At 56.6% G+C, this 22,339-nt stretch overlaps 2 protein-coding genes across 2 annotated transcripts; one reads left to right on the forward strand and one right to left on the reverse strand.

Moving 5' to 3' along the window:
* Positions 1 to 237: 237 nt before the first annotated feature.
* EPHB6 (EPH receptor B6) lies at positions 238 to 7,064 on the forward strand. The gene is made up of 16 exons (XM_080819033.1): positions 238 to 352; positions 624 to 688; positions 875 to 1,628; positions 2,375 to 2,530; positions 2,882 to 3,238; positions 3,362 to 3,486; positions 3,659 to 3,821; positions 4,037 to 4,151; positions 4,393 to 4,445; positions 4,615 to 4,734; positions 4,876 to 5,123; positions 5,353 to 5,526; positions 5,756 to 5,905; positions 6,161 to 6,354; positions 6,475 to 6,630; positions 6,741 to 7,064. The coding sequence occupies exons 1-16, from the start codon at positions 253 to 255 to the stop codon at positions 6,847 to 6,849; spliced, it is 3,039 nt and encodes a 1,012-aa protein (XP_080675159.1). The 5' UTR covers positions 238 to 252; the 3' UTR covers positions 6,850 to 7,064.
* Positions 7,065 to 7,170: 106 nt separating this feature from the next.
* TRPV6 (transient receptor potential cation channel subfamily V member 6) lies at positions 7,171 to 21,805 on the reverse strand. Its single transcript, XM_080819086.1, has 15 exons — positions 21,463 to 21,805; positions 13,955 to 14,052; positions 13,687 to 13,809; positions 13,172 to 13,309; positions 12,785 to 12,883; positions 12,464 to 12,639; positions 11,931 to 12,077; positions 11,634 to 11,846; positions 11,019 to 11,105; positions 10,842 to 10,918; positions 10,427 to 10,592; positions 10,006 to 10,072; positions 9,359 to 9,627; positions 8,228 to 8,334; positions 7,171 to 7,932 (listed from the first exon to the last, which is right to left on the reverse strand). Exons 1-15 carry the CDS (start codon positions 21,588 to 21,590, stop codon positions 7,653 to 7,655), a joined length of 2,175 nt encoding a protein of 724 aa, XP_080675212.1. The 5' UTR covers positions 21,591 to 21,805; the 3' UTR covers positions 7,171 to 7,652.
* Between the last annotated feature and the right edge of the window lie 534 nt (positions 21,806 to 22,339).

Raw genomic sequence — 22,339 nt, forward strand, 5'->3', positions numbered from 1 at the left:
TGGCCCTCAAAGATGGTAGACTTGGCACAAGTCTGGAGAGAGTCTGCTTCTGACAGGCCCTTACCCTGTGGTTGGTGCTGGGGTGGTTTGAGAACTATCTGTGTAGCAATGTAGTTACCTGCCACCTGCCTCTTCTCCTGTGTGTCTCCCCAGGAAGCAAGCTTGGCTGCAGACCCCAGTCTTAAAAAGCAGCGGCCCTGCCAGGGAGCAGGGTGGTGGCCAGGGCAATGGTGGGAGCCCCGAAGATGCCCCATGGCTGCTGAGGGGGCTGCCCGGTCAGGGAGCAGAGTGGCGGGCATGGTGTGCAGTCTCTGGGTCCTGGTGCTGGGGTCCTCAGTTCTGGCTCTGGAAGGTAAGAGAGTGGGGAGACTGGAGAATCCCTACCAGTCAGCCTGGGTGAGGAATGGGAAAGATTCAGAAAAGGCAGAGAAGAGTGAAGACATCAAGAAAGTGAAAGGAACGGGGAAGGTTCCAGAGAAAGGCTCCTGACAGAGAGCTGTGCCCCTGCTGGCGAATTAAAAGGACCAGGGAGGGAAATTCCTGTTTCCCTCCTGGGATGGGGTGAGGGTTAGCAGTCCGAGCTGGAGGCTTTGCGGCTGAGTGCCCTCCTTCTCTCTGGGCAGAGGTTCTGCTGGACACCACTGGAGAGACGTCTGAGATTGGCTGGCTCACCTACCCGCCAGGTGGGGTGAGTGTCACCCTTTCATCCCCCACCCAGTGTGCCTCCCCCACCCCACCGGTCACATAGGATTGGGGAAGGAAGTCCTGGGTAGAGACTAACGGAGTAAGACCCCTTCCCTCCCGGAGGAGCAGGGCTGTGGGTTCTACTTACCCGGGTTTGCCAGCTAACGGTGGCTCCCCGCTCTCCCTGCAGTGGGATGAAGTGAGCGTTCTAGACGACCAGCGACGCCTGACCCGGACCTTCGAGGCATGCCACGTGGCAGGGGCTCCTCCAGGCACTGGGCAAGACAACTGGTTGCAGACGCACTTCGTGGAGCGACGCGGGGCGCAGAGGGCACACATCCGACTGCACTTCTCCGTGCGCGCATGCGCCAGCCTGGGCGTGGCCGGGGGCACCTGCCGAGAGACCTTCACCCTTTACTACCGCCAGGCAGAGGAGCCCGATGGGCCCGACAGCATTTCCACCTGGCACCTCAAACGCTGGACCAAGGTGGACACCATCGCCGCGGACGAGAGCTTCCCCGCCTCCTCGGCGTGGGCGGTAGGCCCTCGCGGGGCCGGGCATCGCACCGGGCTGCAGCTCAACGTCAAAGAGAGGAGCTTCGGCCCCCTCACCCAGCGTGGCTTCTACGTGGCCTTCCAGGACACGGGGGCCTGCCTGGCCCTCGTGGCGGTCAAGCTCTTCTCCTACACCTGCCCCTCCGTCCTCCGCGCCTTCGCCTCCTTCCCTGAGACGCAGGCCAGTGGGGCCGGGGGCGCTTCCCTGGTGGCAGCCGTGGGCACCTGTGTGGCTCACGCGGAGCCAGAGGAGGATGGAGGCGGGGGCCAGGCGGGGGGTAGCCCTCCGAGGCTGCACTGCAATGGGGAGGGCAAGTGGATGGTAGCGGTTGGGGGCTGCCGTTGCCAGCCGGGGCACCAGCCCGCCCGAGGAGACAAGGCCTGCCAAGGTGAGATTCTGTGCCTGTGCACTTGCCCTAGATCTCCCCACCTTCCCCCAACCTTGGGACACCTCTCTTGAATAACCCAAACTTGATTTTGTCCCCAAAAGGTCAGGAATAAGCTATTTTAGGAAAGGACTCTCGTTTTTCTCCAGATTTATTTTCTAAAGCGCACAAATTTGGTGTCATATGCTCATCTCAAATTTCTAGAACCTTCTGGAGACTTCCTTAGCCACTGCTAAGCATCCTAGGGCTGCAGGCCTGACAAGTGATGGAGATTAAAAGGAGTTAAACTCCTGGGTTATCTTGGAATGGGTCCTTTGTCCCTATTTGCCATCTAGTTAGGAAGGGATCATCACCAGGGCCGGTGACCAGGATGCAGGTAGGAGACGGCAGTGGAGACCAGCTAAGAGGAATCCTTCTGCTATAGGGTGGAGGGTGCAGAAGGCCTCCGGGCAGGAAGGTCGATCAAGCCAGACACCTCCATCTGGTACTTGGCCTGCCCATAGCCCCCACTGCACCTCACTTTTTCCATCAGTGGAAATGCAGTTCTACTCCAGTGGCCGTGGAAGTAATCTCTGCCTCAGGGAGGGAAAGAGGGGAGAGGAGGGTGGGGGTAGGTCCCAGGAGGTCAGGAGAAACAGCCCTGGGGAATGGAAGCCTGGGGGCATGCCTTCGTGCTTGCCTGGGGTGGGGTGGGGGCTCAGGAGGGGGTGGATGAAGTGAGCCTGTCTCTGCCCCATTCTGCCCCCTAGCCTGCCCGGAGGGGTCCTACAAGGCCTTGGCTGGGAACGCACCCTGCTTACCGTGCCCTGCCCGCAGCCATGCCCCGGATCCTGCAGCCCCTGTTTGTCCTTGCCTTGAGGGCTTCTACAGGGCCAGTTCAGACCCCCCAGAGACCCCCTGCACTGGTGAGTCCCCCACCAGCCCCAGGGGTGGAAATGGGACTGGGGGTGGGCAGAGAAGGGGAGCCTGAGGGCAACACAGTGGAGCTGGTTCCCATTTGCAGTGACTTTTCTCCTGTTCATTTTCTCCCTCCGCTCTCCTCCTTCCTGCCCTGACCCCATCCACACTGGCCCACCTCCTGCCTCTCCTCCCACCCACCTCCTCTGCTTTCTGGTCCCCACTCCCTGCTCTGGGTCTCCTCCCCTCTGGGCCACCCCCCCTCCCCTGCCTTCTTTCTTTCTCCATCATCCCCACCCCTCCTCCTTCACCTCGCCTCCCTTTCTGGCCCTTCTCGCTGCCCCCACCGGCCTCCCCAGGCCCTCCATCGGCTCCCCGGGAGCTTTGGTTCGAGGTACAAGGCTCAGTGCTCATGCTGCACTGGCGCCTGCCTCAGGAGCTGGGGGGACGAGGGGACCTGCTCTTCAATGTCGTGTGCAAGGAATGTGGAGGCCACCGGGAGCCGGGCTCGGGCACCGGGGGTGCTTGTCGCCGCTGCAGGGATGAGGTGCACTTCGACCCCCGCCAGAGGGGCCTGACTGAGAGCCGAGTGTTAGTTGGGGGGCTCCGGGCACATGTGCCCTACATCTTGGAGGTGCAGGCTGTGAACGGGGTGTCAGAGCTCAGCCCCGACCCTCCCCAAGCTGCCGCCATCAACGTCAGCACCAGCCATGCAGGTGAGCCTTCTGCTAGCTCGGCCTGATGCCTTACCTTGCCTCCTTAGAAGCCCCTCCCCTACTCATGCTGCTGGGCTCCTGGAAACCCTCCCACTAACCCCCCCCGCCCCCCCCCCCCGCCAGTTCCCTCTGCAGTCCCTGCGTTGCACCAGGTAAGCCGGGCATCCAACAGCATCACGGTGTCCTGGCCACAGCCAGACCAGACCAACGGGAACATCCTGGACTATCAGCTCCGCTACTATGACCAGGTGGGAAGGTGGGGGTTGCCCAGCAGGGCTGGTGGGAGCTCACAGTGCCCCGCAGTAGGGTTAGAGATGGGGGAGGTGGACTAGGACGGAGCGGTGCCAAGAAGCCTGAGGGTGGGACCAGGACTCAGGAGCTGCGGCTGGGTAGCAGGGAGTGACCGGCTGTCACCCCCAGGCAGAAGATGAATCCCACTCCTTCACCCTGACCAGCGAGACCAACACGGCCACCGTGACCCAGCTGAGTCCTGGCCACATCTATGGCTTCCAAGTGCGGGCACGGACTGCCGCAGGTCACGGCCCCTATGGGGGCAAGGTCTATTTCCAGACTCTGCCTCAAGGTGAGAGGAAGCCTGGATGGAGAGGGGGAAGCAGGAGGAGTCAGCGAGGAGAGGCCTGGCGGCCGTGTGGGACAGGAGGCTGTGAGCATAGTGTCATGGCTGACCACATGGCCTTTGGGTCTGTGGGTGGGCGTGAGTGGGTGCACGGGGGGTGTGTAGGCGTGTGTGCGTGTGAGGCCTTGCCCATGCGTGGTCCTGGCTGGCTGCTTCCCCAGGTGAGCTGTCCACCCAGCTTCCAGAGAGACTCTCCTTGGTAATTGGGTCCATCCTGGGGGCTTTGGCCTTCCTCCTGCTGGCGGCCATTACCGTGCTGGCTGTTGTCTTCCAGAGGTGAGCCCCTCCCTGCTGTGTCCCCACACCCTTCATCCACAGCACAACCCCACGGCCTGGCAGCCCCAGAGCCCACTGCAGAAACCACCTCCAAAGCCCACCTCCCATCACCGGGCCCCTTCCCCTGGGCCCGTGCGAGGCTGGAAGGAGGGATCCGGCGGCCCTCGCTCCACAGATCCCTGGCTGGAGAGTGGCCTGCGTGGCAAGGGAGTGTCATTTCAGGACTCTGGTTTGTCCTCAGGAAGCGACGTGGGACAGGCTACACAGAGCAACTCCAGCAGTACAGCAGTCCAGGTGTGGGGGTAGGGAGGGCTGGGGGCTGAGCACAGGAGGCAAGACGAGGTTCCCCCGTGGTCCAGGGGAACTCCTCGGCCCTGCCATTGTAAGGAAGAGGGCATGCCGGGGGCGTGTGGGCGGCCGAACCTCGTACCACACCCTCCTCATGCACCCCATTTGCCTACAGGTCTTGGGGTGAAGTATTACATCGACCCTTCCACATACGAGGACCCCTGCCAGGCCATCCGAGAGTTTACCAGGGAGGTGGATCCTGCGTATATCAAGATCGAGGAGGTCATTGGGGCAGGTGTGCAGGGGCAGAGAAAGGGGACGGGAGGGACTAGAGCCCCCACGAGCCTTCCCCAGCAGGATCTCCTCTAAACAGGGCAGGACACCGCAAGCCCGGGGTCCTCCCTCAATAGCCTTCCACCTACACCTGTTCTCCCAGGCTCCTTTGGAGAAGTACGCAGGGGCCGCCTGCAGCCCCGGGGACGGCGGGAGCAGGCCGTGGCCATCCAGGCCCTGTGGGCTGGAGGTGCCGAGAGCCTACAGATGACCTTTCTAGGCCAGGCTGCGTTGTTGGGCCAGTTCCAGCACCCCAACATCCTGCGGCTGGAGGGCGTGGTCACCAAGAGCCGGCCCCTCATGGTGCTGACGGAACTCATGGAGCTGGGCCCCCTGGACAGCTTCCTCAGGGTCAGTGTGGCCCCGGGGTGGGCGGGGCGGGGCGGCCTTGGGTCCAGGGAAGTCTGCAGTTCTCCACAGTCCCGGAGACCGGAGACGCCTCCCCTAGTCTTCATCCTTCCCAGGCCGTCTTCTGATTCCCTAAGCCCCTCCTTCCTCTCCTGCTGATGTCTGGCCCCTGGCCTATGGAGGTTCCCCACCCCGCTGCTGGCAGCTGACCTCTGCCCCCTGCCCCCAGCAGCAGCGGGAGGGCCAGTTCAGCAGCCTGCAGCTGGTGGCCATGCAGCGGGGAGTGGCCGCCGCCATGCAGTACCTGTCCAGCTTCGCCTTCGTGCACCGCGCGCTCTCTGCCCACAGCGTGCTGGTGAATAGCCACCTGGTGTGCAAAGTGGCTCGTCTTGGCCACAGTCCTCAGGTGAGAGCACGGTCTCAGGGTCTCAGCCTTTTCCGGAGGGTGCTGGCGGATGAGCTGGGACCTGGGGTGCGTACCGCCGGCGGCGTGCCCTGGGGTCAGAGGGAATGGAGCCCGTCCGCGCTCCATCCAGGAGCGCACCCTGAGCAGACCTCGGAGCACACAGGAGTTGCTCGATAAATGTGACCGCTGCTGTAATTATTGCTATTGTTGCTTCCCTTCCACCTCTCAGGGCCCAAGTTGTATGCTTCGCTGGGCAGCCCCAGAAGTTATTGCACACGGAAAACATACCACCTCCAGTGACGTCTGGAGCTTTGGGATAGTGATGTGGGAAGTGATGAGCTATGGAGAGCGGCCCTACTGGGACATGAGTGACCAGGAGGTGAGCTCTTGACCCAGACATTGTTAATTCCCCACCCCCATCCTTCCAACCCACCAGCGTCACAGGTTTGTTCATTCTTGACTTCTCTTCTCTAACCCACTGAGGTTTTAAGTTGTCTTGGCTTCCTTATTTTTAAGTTCCTTCCCCGCTCTGACTGCATGCCCCACCTGATCCCAGCCCACCCACTGACCTAACAGAATATGCCTTTCTGCCAGCAATAGCTTCCCATCACCATGTTTCTCTACTAACCCCCAGGTGCTAAATGCAATAGAGCAGGAGTTCCGGCTTCCCCCGCCTCCAGGCTGTCCTCCTGGACTACATCTGCTTATGCTAGACACTTGGCAGAAGGACCGTACCCAGCGGCCTCATTTTGACCATCTGGTGGCTGCATTTGACAAGATGATCCGAAAACCAGACACTCTGCAGGCTGATGGGGGCCCTGGGGACAGGTCTGGAGATTGGGGCTGGAGCCCGGGACAACCAGGGAGGGTATATACAAACCAGAAAGAAAACTGAGGAGAGGGGGCTAAGATAAAAGGGAGATGTTGACCTCCCCTTCCCCCACTTAGACCCTCCCAGGCCCTTCTGAACCCTGTGGCCCTGGACTTTCCTTCTCTGGACTCACCCCAGGCCTGGCTTTCGGCCATCGGACTGGAGTGCTACCAAGACAACTTCTCCAAGTTTGGTCTCTGCACGTTCAGTGATGTGGCTCAGCTCAGCCTGGAGTAAGCCGGGAGAGGCGGGGTGGGGGTTCCGCTGGGCTCCAAGCCAGGGGTCCTGCCGGGGACCTTAGAGAAGCCGGCCCAGAACTGACCCACTCCTTCCCCACCACCAGAGACCTGCCCGCCCTGGGCATCACGCTGGCTGGCCACCAGAAGAAGCTGTTGCACAATATCCAGCTCCTGCAGCAGCACCTGAGGGAGCTGGGCTCGGTGGAGGTCTGAGGCTGGGCAGGCGGCTGTGAGGGGACGATGCCTATGTCCCAGCCCCGGACACAGGTCCAAGGAACGACAAGGAACACCAGAGCCCGTCTCCATCTTGGCCTCGGCAAGAGGCGCCTGCCACACTACACCCCACCCTCTGGACGCTTCACTCCCTAGTCCTCTGCCCTCCTCCGCCCTCCCCTGCATTAAAGGGAAAGAAGAAATTTTGCAAGTTGGAGGTGTGGTGAGACCTCAGTCCGCAAGGAGGGGCTGGGAAGGCCTTGGAGGAGGAGCACGGGGCCACTGCCAGCAGGCAACACCACCCAGCTGAAGGCACAAGGGCACAGAGCAGGGAACGACTTTATTGGAAGGTAGAAGGTGGCAAGACTCAACCAGCTTCACTCCACCCCCAAAGTGGTACCTGTCCCCCCCCACTCATGCTTTCCACAAGCCTCCCTCCCAGCTGTCTGGAGCACCCTGGGAAGGGCTCTCCCCTTCCCACCGTAACACTGGGGTAGAGGCGGCAAGCCTGTCCTTAAAGTGCTTTGCTCTGACAGTGCAGAGTACTTCCGTAAGGTCGAAGAGCCACTCAGCTTGGTGCCCCCTGGCACCAGCCCTGTGCGCGGGGTGAGGCGAGGGCCACCTCCCTCCTTGGTTTCCATTCGCCCCAGAGCTGAATGAGCAGTGGGTAGTTACTCCCAGCCGGCATTCCTCATACTGCATTCTGCCTTCCCCCTGGACCTGGGAGATCAGACCTCTGGGTGTCTCAGTGTTGTCTTCGGACGCCCCCAGGAAAAGGAGAGCAGCCGAGAGGCCGAGCACGCTCAGATCTGATACTCCCAGCCTTCCCCATCTTCCAGAGCCCTGTTGCTCAGCCCCCTCAGTTCCCTCCTCAGGGTGCCTTGCCGGAGCCTCTCCCAGTTGGTGCTGCTGCGGGAGGTACTCCGAGACACGGAGGGGGTAGAGAGGGACAGGTGGGGGCCGAAGGGGTGGCCCAGATGCAGTTTTTCTGAGCCTTTGTCCAAGTCGTCGGAGCCCTGGGTGTGGAAGGCCTGCGCGTAGCGCCGCACTCGCTGCCGGTTGAGATCCTGTCGGTCCTCCACCCTGTGGAGAAGGAGGCTGTGAGGGGCAACCGGGGATGGAAGGGCGGGTCCCGGACCTGGCCTGTGTCCTATGCTCACTGCCTCCTGCCGTAACTGGCCTTTTCTTCCTGTGCAGCTGGTCCGCATCCCACCCCGGCACCCCCCGCCTTAGCAGCAGGGATCCGGTGTGGGACCCTCAGGTCAACACAGGTCAGCGGGCGAGGGAGGGGCCCAGGGAGATGGCAGCCCACATGGGGACCCTGGGAGCAGGAGGTTGTCCGAGCAGAGGGGCGCCCGGCCCCGCCTGGGTCACTCACCGCAGGAACCAGCGGTCCCCCAGCCCATACTCGCGTCCACAGATGCCCGAGCGAGGCCACAGGCAGCGAGGCAGCTTCCGCTCCAGCATCACCGTGGTGGCCACCACCTGTGTGTGGGGACAGAAGGGGCCAGCAGAGGTTGGGTGCAGACTGAGAGATAGAAGGGTGGGGAGAGGAAAGGGTGCTGGGTGGGGGAAGGACAGTTAAGCGATAGGGAACACACAGGAGCTCTTGGTCTCCAAGAAGGGACAGACGACACCCCTGAGCTGGGGGTGGGTGGTGTCAGCTGGACTGACCCACTTCTGTGGGAGAGAATCAATGGAACATGAGCCCCGCACTTCTCTGCCCCGTGACCTGACCTCCATGCTGATCCTGCGGGAGGTTGAGAGACCTCGGTCCAAGGAGACAGGGAGGAAGGCAAAGCAAAGAGAAAGGGATCCTCGGGGCCACAGGATATTTTGACCCTAACAGACATAAAGTCCATTTAAAAATGCTAATATCCTACTGAGAAATCTAATATCAATACATTTGCATGGAAAACATATTTTCCTGAGCAAACCCCATTTAGCCAATTTAGGGCCTTTTAACTGTGTTTCCTACACAGCACAGCTAAGTGCCATTCAATTTGGGGGATGTTCATTTTTAATTCTGTTGAGAGAAATGATTTTCTAAAGTATCTTTTCAAATGATTTGATTCATTTGAACGGTCTTCTGTCTCTATCACGATGATCCAACTGAAGATTACTTCTGTAACTGTGGGAAGTTTTCATAGCATTTTTTTAAAAAACCAGTCCAATTTTTCTGGGTCAGATTTTACAGACTAATTCACTAAATGTGCTTTTAGTCTCCATTAGCTTTATTTCTTGTTGGTTGATTTCTTGTGGACTCTTCTAGAAAAGCCTGAGGTTTTAATTTTCAAGAGAACTACGAAGAATTCTCTCCGGCCATCCAAGTACTGCCGCTGTAGTGCCAGTCCAGTGCTTCTGGACGCTCTGCGTTATTCTGTGTACTGTACAGTGATCGTGGAGACACATGTCGGGTCAAAATACCCTGCTTCTATGTGAGCTCACCCCAGTCCCTGGCTGGGAGGGAATGAGCTGCACGAACCCTCCCAGCCACCAGGGGGCTCACCTGCGCCCTCCAGAGCTCATCCCGCTCATGGGCCACCCGCCAGTGAGTGTCGCCCATCATGGCGATGAGGAGGTTGAGCATGAGCAGCGTGGCAATGATGGCGAAGGCGGCGTAGGTGATGCTGTACATGAAGGGCAGGTCCACGTCATAGTTGGCAGGCCCGTCGATGACCGTGAGGAAGAGCTCAAAGGTGCTGAACAGTGCCATGGGGTAGTCATAGAAGTGGCCCAGCTCGTCGGGGTCCTCTGTCTGGAAGATGATATAGAAGGCTGCTCCACCCAAGGGGATGGAGAGTTACCATGGCAACCACATACGTGACTGGACCAGGACCAGCTCTTTGCTGCCCAATTCAGTCCCACTTCCCTCATCTCCGGCATCCCCACCCGGCCCTCCGTGGCTCCATGCTTTGGGTTCTGAGATGCCCTTATTTTCTGGGTGGCTTATCCCGATCCCAGGAGCCACATCTCCATAACACTCCCGGTTTTGTCTCACCCCAAGGCGAGTTCCATCCTCAGACATTGTCTCTTGTAGGCCTTGTATCTTGGCCTTCTGTCTCACCTCCCCCAGGTTTATCCACAGCCATTCTGGGCTCTCCGGGCTCCTCCCACCTCTCCCCGCCAGGGCCCCATCCCGCACAGGTGGTTTACCTGAGGCAAAGCCCAGGATGACCACGGCCATCAGCCAGCAGAACCGCATCAGGTCGCCAAAAATCATCTGAAGGAGGAGGAAAAGGAATGGAGCTCCACAGGGGACCCCTGGACAGCTGTCCCTTGCAGCCTCTCACGTGTCTCCCCAGGAAGCCCGGCAGTTCACCCTCCAGGGGTCAGACACCACGGCTGCACACCAGATCTACTTGGCTTGTTTGGGGACAGGCCTTGAACTGAGAATGGTTTTTACATTTTTAAAGGAATGCGAAAACAAGAAGGAGGAAAAGAAAAGAATACACAGTAGAGACCCTATGTGGCTCGCCAAGCCTGCGAATCTGTTATCTGGCCCTGTATGAAAATGTCTGCAGCAGCCGCGGCTCTAGGACCTCTCTCTAGAAAGCGAGGAGGGGGAGGCACAGACCTTCTGGATCATGATGGTGAAAGGGCCCAACATCTGGAATCCTCGGGCGAAGTACATGACATTGCACCAGCCCAGCACCAGCGCGAAGGACATGGGCACCACCTCCCCGTTGGCGTTCATGAGCCGCATGACCATGGTCACCAGCACCATGCAGGCATAGGTGATGCTGGGGGGGGGGCGGGGACAGAGGGGAGTGTGAGAGGAGACTGGGATTATCCTGGGGACACAAGAGCAAGAGTGGCTGAGGGAGGCAACACCCACACACTCAGATTTGGTCTTTGCAAGTTTAATACGCAGGGCCACACTCATCACTGGAAAAGGCTCTCTGGAGTTAGTTTTCTCCAGGGATTGTCCAGGGGTCAGGATCCAGGGAGTGAGGGAAGGGCAGAGAAAGGGGGAGAGAAGGGAGACTCACATGAGGACGTGAAATGGCCCCCCAAGGATTGTCTGTCCAAAGAAGCGAGTGACCCCCACCCTGAAGATGTCTGGAATCTGGAGAGGGGCCAGGAAGACACAAAGGTACTTGTAGCCTGGGGCTTAGATTGGATCCCTGGGGCAAGCAGCCTCCTCCTAGATCCTGACCACACCTCACCTCTGCGAGGAGAATGATCACAGCTCCGATGACGGTCACCAGCTCCCCCACCAGGCGGATGTCATCCTCGGGGGTCACGTAGGCCTCCTGAGAGGGAAACATGGTCAGGACACTCAGGGTTTCCGTACATCCCCCCTGCCCACTCCTGGGCACAAGTCAGTTTCCCTGTGTAGGGTCACCATCCCTGTCAGATTCTTTTTTTTTTTTTTTAAAGATTTCATTTATTTCTTTGACAGAGAGAGAACACAAGTAGGCAGGGCAGTAGGCAGAGGGAGAGAGAAAAGCAGGCTCTCTGCTGAGCAGGGAGACTGTCCTGGGGCTTGATCCCAGGATCCCAGACCCCATGACCTGAGCCAAAGGCAGCCGCTTAACTGACTGAGTCACCCGGGCGCCCCATGTCAGATTCCTTATAACCTGTTAGGTTTGGCTATCTCTGACTCTGCTCTTTGAGCGCAGGTGTGTTTCCACCAGTGCCTGTATGTTACGTCTGCGCCTACGTATTTGAGAGCTGGGCGCGGGGAGAAATGGGGGTTGTCCAGCAGGAATGCAATGCGGGTCTGAGAAAGGGCAGAGAGCAGATCCTGTCCAGAAGCTCTGCTGCTCCTGGGGTGTCACCTGAAGCAGCTTCTGCTGTAGGAGGGTGTTGTCGCGGGGACCCGTGTGGTTATTGGTCCTGGGCTTGAGGGGGCGGTAGACGCAGCACATGGTGAAGCAGATGATGTAGAGCAGGTAGATGGCGCCCAGCACGCAGAAGTACGGCCGCCCGTATCTCTTCCACTTGAGGCTCACCAGCTCCTTCACGGGTGTCTGGTCGAGGATCTGGCGAGCCTTCAGCGGAAGAAGAACAGAGCAAGCAGCTCGGAGACCCCGACTCCACCCCGCCCCAGCTCTTTCCCACCCAACGACCCATACCTCCCGCTTCTTGGTGGTGACGATAAGTTCCAGAAGGGACTGCTCGTCCCCGGAGGAGTCGATCTCCGTGAGGTCATAGAGAGTGGAGGTCAGCGGCCCGTACGTCCACTGGATGTGCTTCCGCTTCTGCATCAGGTGCTGGAACATCTGGGGGGACACGGAGGTGAGTCAGAGGGTCAGCGTGAGGAGCGGCCACGGGAACCACACCTCCCAGAGGGCAGCGGTGGGCTCCTGGGCACTAACGGGCAGTCAGCGAGCCCCACGCCTCTGCTGCGTGAACCTCCTTTGGTTTCTGCTTCTCCCTCTTTCCCACCAACCCTCTCAAGATCGGAAAGAAGAGGACAGGTCGGCAGAGCAGCACTTGGGGTCACCAGAGCAGATATTCTAGAGTGCCCTTCTCCAAGCTCCGAATCAGGGAAGCCTGGGGCCGAGCACATAGCCACGGAGTTGGGAGTAAGGGACTGTGCCCTGTGGGGGGCTTAGGAAGAAGGGTCTTTAGAAGGAGGCCACAGGGCCCAGGGAGCGTCCCTCACCACAGTGTTGCCCTCCACGCCGGCCAGCTTGAAGGGGGTGAGGCCCTGGTGATTGGGCACGAGGTCCAGGGACTGCAGGTGGTCCCTGTGCCCATCGTAGGACAGCAGCAGGTTGTACATTTGGCAGGCAAAGGTCTTGTTGGGCTGGAGGATGAGGATGTGCAACACGGTGTTTCCTGCGGGGGACACAGGTGTCGCATGGCCATGGCACCGAAGGCCCTGCTCTTCCCTCTGCCCACCCCGAGACAGGCCTGGGGGCTGTCCAGGTCCCTGCCCTCACAGCCCCAGCATCCCACCTCCCCTCCTCACCCCAGCTCTTACCCAGGGAGTCCTGGGCGCGGATGTCAGCTCCATGCTCAATGAGCAGCCGCACGATCTCCTCACTGCCCACGCAGGCAGCAAAAGACAAAGGGTGCTCCCCTGTGGACACACAGGGCTCCGTGGCATGAGTACCCGACGGGATGGGCAGTGTCCCTGAGCTATTGCCTCCTCCCCCCACATCTGAGCTCTGGGCTTGGTGACGCTTGTCAGCAGAACCAGAGGCAGGGACGGAGCAAGCACCATGGGGAGAACTGGCTCTGGCCTTAAGCCCTGTAAGGCCTGACCCCTTCCAGCTTTCCCGGGGCTGGAGCCCTCCTCAGCCCCCCTCCCTTGGCTCTTGCCCACCTCCCCACGCCCCTTTCCTCCCAGCCCTGGCCCTGCTCCCACCAAAGTAGATGAGGTTGCGGGGGCTGCGGCGGAAAGCTGTGCCTGTCGCTCGTGCAGAGACGCTGGCGCCACGGGCAAGCAGGGCTCGCACCAAGTTCACGTTCTGATTCACGATGGCTATGTGCAGTGCAGTCTGACCTGGCCAGAGAGAGCTCTCAGTCATGGGGTCTGTCCCCAGGATCCTGCAGGGGTCTCTCCCTTATCTCCACCCTGTCCTCCTCATCGGGGCAGCCCAAGGTGTGTGTGGGGGGGAAGGGAGCCCTTGGGCTGGCAGGGTCCCCAGGGAAGCCAGCTGCTATCTTCTCTTCCTACTCTATCCCCCTTGCATTTCAGGGGGCTGGTGCTCTAATGTCGTACACTGAGTATGATGAGAAAAAAGGGAAATGGAGAGAAGCATGAAAACTAGGGGTCTCAGACTCCCTCTTTGGTTTCCCCAAATTACCCACCACAGAGACTGACTTGACATATCCAGCAGGTCACCCCCTCCCTCCATCCTGGGCCCCTCGGCCCCTCACCCTCATACAGCTTGGATGTCATGGGCTCGAAGACCAGCTCCGGGGCGGCCTCCATCAGCACGATGGCGGCCTCCAGGTTGTCATAGAGGGCTGCTATGTGCAGTGCCGTCTCCCCCATGGCTCCTGGGATTGACAGAAAGAAGAGTCATGTGGCTTCTGTGGAGCAGGGGGATGGTGACAGTAGGGACTTAGTGGCCAACAGCAGAAGGTCTGGGCTACACCGGGAATCTCGTGTGTGGGTACCGGTGCTGAAGGCTCTGCCTCTTACCTCTCTGGTGCATGTCACAGGCCTCGTACTTGAGTAGCTTGTTGAGAGCCTGCACATTGTTCTCCTTGGCAGCTAGAAGGAGAGGAGACTCCCAGATCCTATAAGGGAAAGGAACCAGAAAGGTGGCAATGGTGATCATGCCCAGTTGTGCAGTGAAGGGAGATGTCTTGGCTCCCTCATGGTGCAAGCCATGCACCTCAGCACCGTTGACCTTGATCCAGGGACGTGAGGCTATCGGGTGCCAAGCCCTGTCTGGATTTTTTCTTGACCAGTTAGTTACCCTCAAAGCAACTTTTCTCCCTTTCCATTTGTGGAGCATCAGTACTGGTTTCCTATCCCCTGGGTGCTGGGACCAGAATGTGTGTGAATGTGTTATCTGCGTATCAAGTGTGGAGGGGAGGAGTTTTACTTAAGTACTCACTCACCTCCTGACCTACTGACCTCTGGAGCAACCCTGTTAGCTTCACTAAGTGCCCTGTGATGACCCCCCAAGATAAGCCTTGTTTTCATGGACTAAGGGTACAAGGAATTCCTCCCTCATATTTGTGAAGGAAGTCAACATGCAGAGGCCAGCAGATTTCCTCCAGTGGTGTGATGCTCTCCTTTCTAGACCTTCCCGGCAGAGCCCCTTGTTGCCGGCACTTTCCTCCTGACAACAGCATCCTCAGAGCTCCATCAGAAAGCATCAGTGGATCTTTTTTTTCTGACCCTTAAGTCAGAGTATACTCTCTTCCTACTCCTATCTGCTTCTCCCTTGTATAAGGCAAAAAACAAACAAACAAACAAACAAACAAACAAACAAAACTCTAATCATCTCTGACTCACCAGATCCTCTCTTGAGCTTTATTCCTACAATGAACTAAAAACCTAGATTATAATCACAATTTAGCCCAACTAAGACCAATGGGGCCCCCTCTATTCAATTTCTCTCTTGGCCCAAGGTCATGGTCTTTCCATGGGAGCTAAATGAAATAACACCATTTAGCCATCGATGGCCCGCTATGTGGATGGGAGCTCACACACTGACGACCAGTGGCAGGAAATCAACTCCAAGAGCTGGGATGGTGCAGGGGAGGGTGGTCAGGAGAGGAGGAATGAACACAAGACTCACATCTCCCCAAACGTGGGCCCCAGCTCCCCACTCCCCATGCCATATGGACAGTCACCAGGTCGTGTCAATTCAACATTTAGTGCTCTGTCCCCACCCGATCCCAACCTCCTTGTCCCTGTCGACCCTCATCAATTCATGTCTTCATTCTCTATTCTGCCCCTCATGAGCAAAATATTCCAACTACAGTTTCCCTATGCACTCTTTACCCCCGACCCATCTTTACCCATGTTGCCCTGGTGCCCCTTCTAAGTGGCAGTACCATCACGGCTTAGAAAATCTGCCTTCAGTGCTCACAGAGAAGGAACACAGAGGTCCTTTCTAGCCTCTGTGCACCTGCCTTTCCACTCTCTCCTTCGCCATTCACTCCTTACACCTGATGTTCTGTCCGCACTGCCCCAGAACACCCTATTCTCCCGATGCCTCTGCCACACACTCCTTCCACCTGGAACCCAGGGCGTCCATCTCACCCTGTTCATTGTCTGTTCTGTGACCCTAACGCCTGGGAACGTGCTTCGCATGTGGTAGACGCTCTCCCACTAGCTGCAGAACGAATGAATTTGTAGCAGTGCCAGAAAGTAGTCTGGCCTTACTGGCTCTCCTTATAATCTCCATTGGCCACCCCCGAAGCCAACCTTAGGCAAACATATAATCTAAGTAAAAACCAGTATGCTTGATATACAAACACAGCTGCAAAGCAAATTTTCTACACCCCCTTCACCACCGCCGGCGTCTTTCCGACGATTTGCCCAAACACCTTCTTTAAAATCGTTCGAGAGCCAGCTCTATCCCCCAGCGCGCGCGCGCGCGCGCGCGCGCGCACACACACACACACACACCAGGGAGTTTTCTATGCTATCCTCTGGCCCTTTATTTTTGCATCTTTTACTGTGTTATGATTATACTGTCTCTTCCTCTATACTAGGGTTGCTTAAGGGCAGAAGTCAGTCTCTTCCTCATCTTTATATCCTTTCTCTGCCCTCCCTCAATTAGCTTCTGCCTTTATGCTCTATTTGGACTAAAGTTAATGGCAAAATTAAAAAGGGACCCAAAGGGGCTTCTTACCCAAGTGCAGAATTCTACTCCCTGCTTCCTAACATATGAGTGGGGAGGCTAGTAGGTGGCCAGCCTACAGACACCCCTTTTGGTCCCTACACAACTCTGGAGCCCACAAATGTCCCCAAAAGCCTCCACTGCTACGTGCTCTTTTTCTTGCTGCCCTTGTGACCTGGGGAACAAGGAGTTATTGTCCATCTGAGCTTGCCAAATAAAAATTCAGGATGCTCCATTAAATTTTAATTTTAGATATACAAGCAATAACTGTTTAATATAACTATGTCCCACGTGATCTGGACATACTTATAACAACAGCTGTTCATCATTTATATGAAATTCAGATTTAACTCCGTGTCCTGTACTTTATCTGGCAACCCCAGATAAAGTGAAGAATCACCTTATGACCCAACCCAGCAAAGTGTATAGAGAACTGGTCTCTTCTGGGCAGCAAAGTCCAGAATCCAGTAAAAAAGGGGGCAGTGTAGAAATGGTTCTGAGGTATCAGAGCAACTACTTGCAATGGCATCAGAGGACCACAAGGGGACAGCAGAGAAAGCCCTCTGTCAGGTTCTTGGCAGCCAGGCTGACCCCCTCCAAAACTTGACTACTCCTGGGACCCATCAAAAAGGTCAAGAGCAGACGCATCCAAAGACTCCCATGCCTGAGATACAAGTGGTTTCTACCATAGCAACCCAGCATAGAAGTTTAGATCTAGAGCAAAATCTATGCATCTTCACCAGGTCTCTGCCACACACCTCCCTAGACCAGGAAGAGGAGATACTGATAAAAATATGTTCTGGTTTGAATGGTTGAATTAGGCTCGTTCCCTTCCAGGGGAAAATTTGACTTCAGTTAGTAGAATACTTAACATTACTGCCAGACCTCTTACTCACAAAGAGTGGTTTAGAGCTGTGGCTCTTAACCAGGGGTGAGCCCCTTTCCCCGCCCCAAGGAATTTGGCAAAGTCTAGAGACATTTTTGGTTGTCACAACGGGCGTGGGGCAGAGGGGTGCTCACGGCCTCTGGTGGGGATGCTGTTAAGAGCATCTTACGCAGGTCGGCCTCCTCTAACAAAGAATTATTCTGTCCAGCATGTCCACCCTGCCAAGGTAGGGAAACTCTGAGCTGCAGGTAGAATTATTCATAAACCATCTGAGGATTCTTCACGTTAAAAAGAACGAGAAATTCTCTATGTGTTTTCTTACAAATCATTCAATATTTAACGAAGAGGAAAACAAAAAGGTAAAGCCTTTTGAGCACTCACTGATTGAGTAGCAAAAGGAAATTATGGAGGAAATCTGAAATTATAGCAGTGTGGAGGCCGTTTTCAGGAAGTAGAAAGTTTTAATTTTGCCTGACCATTAATTATCAAATTGAACCGTTTAGTTTAATGTTAGACTGGTAAAGACTGTACTGCAAACCCTTACCCATTTTTTTGACAGAACACAAATCTCTGAGGGCCTCCCCCCTGAAGTTTCCTCTGAGCCACCCCACGAGTGTCTCTCCTTTCCTTTCTCCCTGTTCCCTGCACTCCATCCTCCCCTCTCCTCCTCCTCCTTACGGATGTGTACACGGATGTGTACATGTCTATGTGCACATGAGCAACGTTTTCTATTTGGTTGCTGGAAATAAGACAGAATTCAGAGCGCCTGGAAGGAGAATTCAAATCAGAATTTTAGAGCGAGGAAGTTGCTAGACCCCTGCTCTATCTGTTCATGTCCCAGATGTAGAAAGAGGCCTGGAGTCCTGAGGTCTAAACAAATCAGAGGCAGAGCTAGGACTGGACCCCGCTCAGCCATTTCTCTGTCCCTGTTCTCTGGGTTGATTAGGCTTTCGAGAGGGCTGAGAGGCCCACGGGGCTATGTCCATGGGCATCCCCTCAGACAAGCGTGACATTTGGGAAGGGGAAGGCAAACACAATGTGGGAGCTAAGTTACAAGTTCCCGGGTGGATACACCTCTGAGAAGAGTAGGTACCCAGCCCCTCCAACTCCTGCTGGCATGGGGTGTTGCCTTTACTACCGTGGTTTTTATCACAGTAAATCTCATTTCTTAAATGTGCTTTTCAGCTTCCAAAGCAGCATCTCCCTTATTATCCTTCTTGCTCCTGACAGCCTCGTGACACAGGCTGACCGATTCATTTTTCAGAAAAGGAAACTGAGGGCACCTGGGTGGCTCAGTGGGTTAAAGCCTCTGCCTTCAGCTCAGGTCATGATCCTGGGTCCTGGGATCGAGCCCCGGCATCAGGCTCTCTGCTCAGCAGGGAGCCTGCTTTCCCCTCTCTCTCTGCCTGTTTCTCTGCCTACTTGCGATCTCTGTCTGTCAAATAAATAAATAAAACCTTTACAAAAAAAAAGAAAGAAAAGGAAACTGAGGCAGCACAACCCAATTGCTGTGAGGAGATCTTGCAGAGTTAAACGCAGAATGCTTCACCGAGAACCTAGCCTCGGGCTCTCACCACTCAATTATGTGGTTCTTCTAGTTTTATGGCTCTTTCCAATCTTTCTCAGGGGAAGGGGGTCATCCCAGAACTGTGACCACAGATGCAGGAGAGGGCAGTCCTGTGTGGGGAGAAGGCATGCACTGGCCACTCATGGGCCACTTCCCCCCACCTTGGGTTCTTGGCAACTAGATGAGGAAGCCAGAGCTCAGGGGGAAAGTGGTTATTTGCAGACTTGGAGTTGGGCCACCCTTCTCATTGCTGCAGCTCGAGCTCGTGTGCCCACAAGGACGCAACTGTGTGTGTTTACCGAGGCACGGAGTCCCGATAGACTGGAGAGCCCCAGAGCTTATCTTTCCAGACACATCACTTTACATACATGTATGTACCCAAACAGAGAAGAACTTCCAGTGATCATCACAGCCTTCTCACTATCTAGAGGGAGGGAGAAGTTTCCAGCAACGGGGGTCAGGTGTGAGCCTCTGGGAGCTAGCCAGCATACCCCACACCAGGCAGAATCAGAATACCACAGCATCCTCCTCTGTGCACCCAGGACACCTGCTTAAACCCTTCTTGGTGAGGACATCCCCCAAGTACCCCTGTCACCCAAGTAGATGCATACTGGTGTATTTTGCCCGAGAGCAGCATTGTCACGTTCATTTTCTGCAAATCTAGCAGAGTGCTTTATGCTCAAAAAGTAGTTAATACATTATATCTCAGAAAATAAGACAATTCAAGGTCCAGGGAGAGAGGAAGAAGAAACAGGAGAAAGGTAATTTCAGCTTGGATCCGACGATGTGGATTTAAGCAGAGGTGGTAGTGAGACTAAGACTCAAGACACATCTGCGAGAGAGAGAAAGGGATGCTGGGCTCCTGACCATCCTGGAGAGACCATAAAGCCTTCCCTTCTCACTGGACTGTGGTCCGCCCCCCGCCTGGGATACCCCAACCAGAGGCCCCCTGAGCTGTTGGCACAAATTCTGACTTCATCAGTTGCTCATTCTGGGCCTGCCTTGTCCCCCCAGGGGAGAACAGGCCCTGCCTCCCATATGTTTGGGGTTATAGAAGGTGAGGTAGCTACTCCTTACTTTCTTTGCTGCTTTCTGCCATCAGCCCGCCTCCTTGCCTGTTGGTACTGTCCTCACCTAGACGGCCCTCGATTTATCTAGTTGCTTGCAAATCTTCCCTAAGGCCACTCACTGCACAGCCTAGGATACTTCCCTTTCTGGCCATTTCCGTGTCCTTCCTGGGAGTGCCCACCGGGCAGGGAGTCAATACTCCAAGCTCTTGGTTGGGTGGGGGGGGGGGGGGAGAAGGCCAAGAAACTGTGGAACCAGACACAGAGATCAGGAAAGGAGGGGATCCTTCCAAGTGGCAACATCAGGCCTTCCTGGACCAAGGCTCCTGGAGGAGGCCCACTCAATGGTCTGGGGAAGGGACGGGGCAGAAAAGACGAGTGGAAGCTGCCAGCTGCGGTCCTTCACTTGGTCTTTGCCTTGTTGGCACACTAGGCAGCTCTGCCACCCCTACCAAGCCCCAGGCCTTTCTGTGCTCTGTGTCTAGCTCCCCCAGCCCCAGGGTCCTGAGTGGGAAGGGAGGAGTAGAGGGAACCAGGGATGGCCTCTTCTCCAACAACAGTGCCCTTCTGTGCTGAAAGATGTCATCAGCCAAACATGCGCTCAGCCCCCACTCTCCCAGGCCTGGGGGGAGAGAAGTGGGTGGCTGGTGGGAGAGTCGGAGAAGCCAGAGCTTGGAAAGGAGCACGCCCCCAGCCCAGAATCCTGGGGCAAAGGGAGAAGAAACACAGCCACTCCCAGTCAGGCTCAGGCAGGCCTCTCTGCTCTTGGAGATGGCGAAAGACCCTCAGATACAAAATCCTTCAAAATCCTTGGGCTCTCTTCTATGAATTGGATGTATTATCTGCCTTGTTAGGGACCCCGGGGGACACCAGGGCAGGAGCACTTCCTGCTAGCACGCCAGCTCCCAGCTCCCAGCTCCCGGAGTCTTTGGCGAGGCCCAGGCCATCTCCCCTGGAGGCAGCCTCAAGCTTTCTCCTGGCCTCTCCCTCCCGGGGGGAGGGGGAGTGGACATCAGAGTTTAGGGATGTTTCAGGGGCTGGAAGCAACAGGTGCAATATTCTTGGGGTTCAAACTTTAGAGCCTCTCACGTTGCTCAGGCCAAATGAGAGAGTGGGCGAGCACCCTGTATTGGACCCACACCCTTCCCCCAGCAGAGAGTCATGAACCCCAGGGCTGGGTCCCTGCTTTGTTCAGCTCCATGACCCCCCAGTGCCCAGCATTCAGCAGGGCCCTGGGCAATGGCTGATGACGGTGATCATGCACAGCAGTGACAACCATGGTCACACTTTGTCTCCTGTGGTTACTAATGTCTGCAGTTCCTTCCTGCCCTAGTCATTCACTCCCCGATGCGTACACGTATGCGTTGCGTGTTTCTGTAGGAGAGACTGCTCTAGGAGCTCTAGGAGCAGGGAGGAGAGAATTCGGGCACTGTCCTGACCCACCAGCTCCTCCGGGGGGGTGGGTCCATGATGCCATAATCTTTCCAAGGCCCAGCAAGGTAGCTGGCCTTTAGGGAAGTACAAGAAGCTTGCATAATTGAATAGGATCTTAAAGATAGTGGGCACCTGTGTCAGGGCCAGCCCCCTCCCCTTCCACCTGGCATCCTGGGGAGCTAGCCCCAGAGGCCAAGACCTTTGAGACAAAATAACCCCAAGGAGCCAGGCCTGGAAGCACAGTCTGTTCAAATAGTGGTGTCAAACAAAGACTGAGAGAGTGGGGGGTTGGGGGGAAGGAAGGGTAGGGGGAAGGGGAAGGAGGAAAGAAGAGGAGCTGGGAAGGGGTAAGGGGCATGTCTGGGGGTGCAGAGGAAGCAGACTGAAGCTTACCTCTTCTGCTGCTGCAGGTTCTGCTCATCTCGGCTCTGAGCCCACGACTCCTGTCTCTGGAACCATCTACAGAATTTTCTCCACAGGCAGAGAATGAGCCCCTTCTCCTTGGGCAGCGGCAACCCCATAGAGTGTAGGGCCGGCTCCTTGGGGGGCTGAGGCCAAGGCCAGACCCGGATAGGACTCAGCCTTGGGGCCACATCAGCTCCCCCAAGGGCCGGCCTGCCCTCTCCCTGGAGAGGTCCCGTCTCCTAGTCTCCTACCTCCTGGGGTGCCTGCAGAGTCTCCCTGAGGCCTGAACCAGACTGCAGAGGGCTCTGAGGTTCCGACACTTGGCAAAACTGAGACTCCCTCCGCTGGGCTGGCTCCTCCTCAGGAGCTCCTCCCGGGAGTGAGCCCAAGCTGTGCAGACACTCCCTCCCTCCTCCCAAATTACCTGAGATTTAAAGAGACAGGCCAGCAGACCTGCCTTCCAGCTGTGGCCTGGCTTAAACCCCTTCCCCGCCTGGGTCTCTCTCTCTGCCCCCAGGCCAGTCCAGGAAGGGGAGGGCTTCAAAGATTGGAGAGGCCTCCTTTGGACTTTGGGACACCTGATGACCTTTTATAGAAAGACCTGGACAGGTCAGACTAGCCTGAGAGATTGAATGTGGGCCTTGGGGATTGAGGGGCCCCCTGGGGTGTCGGGAGAGCCCACCTCTATCTCAGGGCCTTTTCTGGGCCTTTCTGTCCTGGAGATTTAGCTTTCCTTCACTCCTTCAGTTTAATGTCTAGCCTGGCCCAGAAGAGATATATAAACACTGAAAACCCAGTGTGGGCCGACAAACTTTTTCCGTAAAGGGCCAGATAGTACATGTGAATATATTAAGCTTGGCAAACC

This window comes from Martes martes (assembly GCF_963455335.1).
Source record: "Martes martes genome assembly, chromosome: 11".
Taxonomy (NCBI): domain Eukaryota; kingdom Metazoa; phylum Chordata; class Mammalia; order Carnivora; family Mustelidae; genus Martes; species Martes martes.